Source organism: Heterocephalus glaber, unplaced genomic scaffold (genome assembly GCF_053883595.1).
Source record: "Heterocephalus glaber isolate CG9 unplaced genomic scaffold, H.glaber_assembly_v1.0 deba00001806, whole genome shotgun sequence".
Classification (NCBI taxonomy): Eukaryota; Metazoa; Chordata; class Mammalia; order Rodentia; family Bathyergidae; genus Heterocephalus; species Heterocephalus glaber.
Window position 1 is genome coordinate 2,352,193 of NW_028258481.1, and position 6,159 is coordinate 2,358,351.

Genomic DNA, 6,159 nt, shown 5'->3' on the forward strand with positions numbered 1-6,159 from the left:
TTATGCTCCTGTTGTTCCAGTGCTGGGTTGGGGCTAAATGGACACCAGTGCCAAGATAGTGAGGTTTTCCTAGAGAGGACTTTAAGAGAAAACAGCAGGAGGATTTGGGATTCAGTTCTGAGACACAAAAGTTGTTGTTAATATGTGTTTTATCTACCAGGATTTAGATTTAGGTCTCATGAGGCAGAGAAATAATACACCCCATTTTGTGCAAATCAATCTGTATGTACTGTTTGATGAGAAAAATGTGCCCCACAGTACAAGCATTATCTGTTGCTCTCCAGGGAAATTCCAGTAGCATTTACCTTTCTTTCTTTCTCCATGCTTCACTCTGATTCATATTCTTCATGGGAACAAAGTTTGAATGGATTGAGCATGGCCTGCATGTTTTCATCTGGATTATAGGGAGAAACCAAACACTTCCAAGTTATAGTTTTTTTGAAAGTCAGCTTTTTTGTGTGTTGATTTTCACTGAATTAGGAAAGGGATTCAGCAGATGCAGCAGAAGGGGCCTGTGAACATCTCAGTGTTAATCACCCCATTGTGTCCTCAGGCCTGAGTTGTCTCCTTGTCTAATCCCCTTGTCACTTATCCCATCCTTAGTTGGATATAAAGACCACAGTGCAAAGGTGCAAAGGATCCAAGTTTGATCCACAGTACCCCCCCCCCCCCCCCAAAAAAAGCAGCACAGTGCAGACAGCAGTGTCTTCTCACAGAACCACTCAGTACACTTCTCCAGGTTGAGCATATCCACAACCTGAGATTCTCTCAATAGTACAGGTAATCTGTTAAGTTGGAACACTTAACACATACCCTTCTCCTTATGGTGCCTAACTATTTTTGATGAAAACTATCTCAAATATTTTCAAATCACATTACCAAAGTATATGAGAGGTGTATTTTTTCAAGTTACATTATAAAACATACAAGAGCTGCACAAGATAATTGAGGCATAGTTTTGCACTCAACCATAACAAGAACAGACAACAAAAATATAAAGACAACTAGAAAGAGATAATCCACAGGTGCAGATTCTATACTAAGAATATACATCAAATACGAATTAAACAACTTGAAATGAGAGTTGAGATTTTTGTTATAGTCAAGAAAACCCTTGAATGGAAACTCAGATTGTGTCCTGAACATTTTTTTTTGTTTGATTTTGGTACCGGGGATCAAACTGTGGTCCTTGTGATTGTGGGACAGGCAACAGAGCCACTGAGCTAAATCCCTGACCCTCTACTGAACATTCTATACAGAGCACCATTGATTTCCCTGTTGCGTAGACAGTAGATGATGGGATTCACGAATGGGGGCACCATGCTGTAGAACATGGCAGTCAGCAGATTCTTGAGGGATGGTTTCTTTGCAATGGGACCCAAGACAGACACTTGCCCAGAGATGAGAAACAAAAGGAGAATGGCCACCTGTGGGATACAGGTAGATATGGCTTTGTTATGGGCTTCCACAGAATGGATCTTAAGCACAGTTGAAAATATTTTAACATATGACAGAAACATAAAGACAAGACACACTAAGACAAGGCAAACACTTACAGCAAGGAGTACCAATTCAGAAAACTGAACATCTGAAGATGAAATCCTCAGAATTTGAGGAATATCACAGAAATATTGCTGGATGACATTGGTCTTGGTGAAGGGAAGCCTGAACAGAGCACCTGTGTGGATGGCAGAGAAGACCAGACCAGAGGCCCAGGAGCCAGCTGCTGCCTGTGAGCAAAGACTTGGTGTGATGATGAGCTTGTAGTGCAGAGGGTGGCAAATGGCCATGTAGCGGTCATAGGACATGACCAACAGAAAGGCAAATTCTACCTCTGCAAAAAGAATATAGAGGAAAATCTGTGCAGCACACTCTGTAAGGGATATGGTCTTACTGCCGCTCATGGAATTCACCACCGCTCTGGGAACAACAACAGAGATGCTACCAAGGTCTATGAAGGACACATTGCTGATAAAAAAGTACATGGGAGAGTGCAGGCATGTGTCTGTCACAATGACAGTGACAGTCACAAGATTCCCTGTTAGTGCTCCCAGATAAATCACTAAGAACAGCACACCTTGCAGAACTCGGAGCTCCCAAGAGCCTGCAACATCATTGAGGAGGAATTCTGTGAAGATGGTGAGGTTGTCCATGTCTGCCCACCTGCCGTGCTCTCTGCTGAGTCAGAGGTTGAAGTGAACAGTGGATGCTACAAGCAGAATGCAGAGGACCCATTAGACCTACAGTGTGGGCTCTAATCAGGAACTCAAGTTAGAATTGTATGCATACAAAAAATTATTGTGAAATCTAGTGAGTATATGTATTTTTCTTTCATTTTTCTTTGCCCAAACTACTGGTATCCTGTTAATTTCAACATTTATAGGATGATATTAGTAATGAATATAAAGACAAGTAAACTAGTCATTTATAGCTAAATGGATGCAACTCAAGACCATAATCTTAAGTGAAATGAGTAGGACCCACAGGTGTAAATACTGCATTGTTTCTCTGGTATAAGGAAATGAAGTATAAATAAAGCATAAATGAATATAATAGATATTGTGAAATGGAAAGAAAAGGTTCAAAATGGAAGGAGAACTAGGGGAGGGGTGGGGGAAATGAAAGAAGGAAAAAATGAGAAAGAAGGAACAAACAGATACAAAGCTTTTGTAAATATTGAGGGGTGAGTGGTGGAAGGAAGGGCAGGGGAATGGGAAAATATAACAAGCAAGATAGGTCATGTACATGTACGAATTCCCTAAGATGAATGTGATCACAATGTCTACCTAGTTTGTACCAATTAAACTCAAGAAATAAAAAAAATATATATAGTAGTTAAAAGGAAATGAAGGCCCAGCAATCTGTCATTTTTTGGTACTTTTAAAGTGACTTTTCTAATTCTACCAGGACCCCATTTGCTTCCGTTTTCCACAGCAATTCCAGACCTACTCTACGTGAGCTTCAGTAACAACCCCAGGTGTTGGGAATCCCACATCTGCTCCTCATTCTCTAGGTCCTATCGGAATGGTTCTGATGGGTTCCTTCTGTGGTTGATGCTCTCCTCAGTTTTCCCTAACAGATCTAATGTGTGAACCTCAGCTTCCTTCGACAATAACTTTGACCTAAAGGATACCAGGGCAGTCATGCCACCCCATTCTGTCACTTCAGGAGCTCTTTCAGACCTGTTATGAGCCCTTTCATTTACCCTTTGCACCATCATCTATGCAAAAAGTTATTTCATTTGGCTATAAAAACTCTATTTTCCTAATTGCAGGGTTCAGACTCTCATCTTGTACTTCCCTGTCTGCCTGTTTTATATTAAAACAAAACACAATAATATCAGTTTCAAGTTCTCTTCCAAAATGCAACCTTCTGTTAGGCATGGATTCTAACATTTGATAAGGTGCCAACATTCTCTCCAAATCTGGCCTCTACTTGCTCTCAGAGATTTTATGAAAATCTCCCTATTTTAAAATCATTGTTTTACATTTACTTTATATATCTGTGCTTTTTTTGGTTATTGTTCTGGGAATTGAACTCAGGGCCTTGCACTTGTTAGACAGGTGCTATTCTGCTAAGCTACATCCCTGCTCCCATCTGTGCTTGTTTTGAAGCCTTCCAATTATAAACAGTTTGTTTGGAGACAATCTTTTTAGTACTAAAATTAGTTACATAGAATGATATAATCTGGGCATTATTTTATTTTCATTGGTAAATTATCACAGAGGAATTATAATATTGAAAATGTTAGCACTTTTATTATTAAATATTTCATGGGTGATTGTCTTGGCATTAGATATTGACTATTTTTCTGCCTTTCCATGCATAAAAATAATGATTTGTTTGCAGTTGTACATTTGTATGGCTTTACAGTATATCACAAAAATTGAAAAAGATTGTTTTGTGTGGTAATCTTTTTAATTCAATGTGATTTCTTCTTTTGGCCTGATTTGTATGCTAAAGAGAAAATCCTGTTGGCAGAGAATATTACTGTCTAAACTGACACCAGCTGATAGTGTTGCTAGAACTGACACAGTGTAAGTTACCAATACAAACCACACTTGTAGCTATTTTTCATTTCCTTTGCCAACATCATAGAGAGGGGTCAATAGAGGCCTGGCCCCCTCCATCTCTCCTGATGGCTGTCCTTCCCCTCAGTGCAAGCAAATTCTCCCATTTCCCTGTGCTAATTCACCTCTCCCTTGAATTCCTCACCCTACGTCTTGGTCCTGAACAAAGGAGAATCCAGGGACTCCTACTCATCTTCTTTTCCTCAGTGTATTTTGAAATTATTTCACTCATGACACTAGAATGGACAGCAGCAAAGTGGTGGTTGCTAATTCGTCAAAAATTATCAAATGGGAGAAACATAATAATATAACTGAAAATCAATATTTTATTTTAAACCTTATAAAATTCAGCTCATCCAAAATTACACATGATGATGACCTTACTCGTCATCTCCACTTTTGTTACTAATTTAAGGACGGTGTTGCTTATGTCATTTGATTTGCATGAAATACCCTCATAGATTTCATCTGCTTATAGGTCTCATAGTTATCATTTTCATATTGCTTGTCCTGATGCTCAGTTTCAAGGTGATTTCCCATCACTATGATTTTTCCATTTAACCTAGGCCATCTATGAAACACAGGTACCAAGAGCATTTAAAGAACTAATTACCTGAAATTGTCACTAGAGTGTGAAACAGTCTATCTATTCTACAACACACAGGACTGAAATAGTCACATCTGCTTAAGATTTTGTAGTACTTCACAAGTACATGCATGTGATTTATGCATTCCTAGTGTGGATAGAAATACATAAAAATAGCCTGTAAAAATGACCTGAGCAGTGAAGCAGTGAGTCTGTCCTCACCAACATGAATATTGCTTTTGCTTGATGTGAAGAGACTTGATGAGTTCCTTGGTCCTGCTTTTTTCTTCATTGAGTACATGCAAACTTACTTCTCAGTGAGACTCCAGTGTGGACTGTGTGTGCATCCCTGCTTCTGAAATACCTGTTATCCTGCTGAGTGTTCACCAAGGACATGTGGGGATCACACTTCTGATGAGCTCAAGGGATCTGGTGATCCCATGTTTCTTCCAGACACAAACTGCTGAGCATTCTGGGCTACCCCATTGAGACTGATTAAATTTCTACTAGAGTTTTTGTTTATGTGTGTGAGATACTAAATAAAAGGAAATCATTCAAATATGTTTTGTACATCACTCATGATTCAGTGAATTTCAAGTTCATATATGATTCTGGAGTTGGTTCACTTGCCTTGTAGCAAATCCCAGAACACTGGTCTGGTACTGTATTTGTGCTGTGATTCTGTGCCTCAGTGTTTTCAGTGTGACTGGGTCTTTCTTGGCATGTTGTTGTGAATCACTTGTTATTTTGAAAATTGGCCCATTTTCAAGTTGGTTTGTATTACTTCTGTGGCTCTGCCATGGGGTTGGTTTACTGGAGCATGGTCCAAAAACTCTGCTCAAAACCATCATCCATGGTCCTTGTATTTAACACACAGACCTAAGCTTATGTGAATTTGATGTATACCTAGAAACTCTTCAAGTTTTCAGTGTATTGAATTTAAAATTTTAATGCATTTAATTTTGAGCTATTTTTTGCGGTTATATAGCCTACTATGCATAACCCCTATGTGTAAGATTTCATGCTTATCTGTGTATTGACAGGAACTCACAATCATAACTCCCATGGATGTGAGACACTTTTGTCACCTTGGAAAGGAAGCCCTGTATCCACTCCTCTCTCTTACTTATCCTCCTCCACTTTCCTCTCCTCAGCCCAACACTAGGCCACCACTAATCCACTGCTGCCCTAGTTTTTCATCCTCTGGATTTTGATATTAGTGAACCATAGAATATGAGGTCTTTATTGTTTGCTTTACTCAATTGCTATAATTTTTCAAGGGAATTCATGCTGGGGCCTACATCAGCACTTCAGTTGGCTTTATAGTCAAATAACATAATCTGATGGGATCAACATATACAAGTAACGATTAAATTTGAAAAGATCATCAGAGGAAAAGTCACATGGGCATGAACATCGCTCAGAGTCTTCCCATTACTTGCAAGGCACCTACCCCATCATTCTTGTCACTTTTAAGCAGCTGTGGAAGTCCTCTTTTTTCAG

General features: G+C 39.2%; 1 protein-coding gene across 1 annotated transcript; it reads right to left on the reverse strand.

The window, feature by feature from the left end:
• Nucleotides 1–1,223: 1,223 nt before the first annotated feature.
• On the reverse strand, nt 1,224–2,153 carry LOC147820720 (olfactory receptor 14I1-like). Its single transcript, XM_087203793.1, has one exon. The coding sequence runs from the start codon at nt 2,151–2,153 to the stop codon at nt 1,224–1,226; it is 930 nt and encodes a 309-aa protein (XP_087059919.1).
• Nucleotides 2,154–6,159: the final 4,006 nt, after the last annotated feature.

Bases quoted from the DNA above. Each gene is read 5' to 3' on its own strand.
- LOC147820720 (XM_087203793.1), bottom strand. From the start codon at position 2,153: ATGGACAACCTCACCATCTTCACAGAATTCCTCCTCAATGATGTTGCA.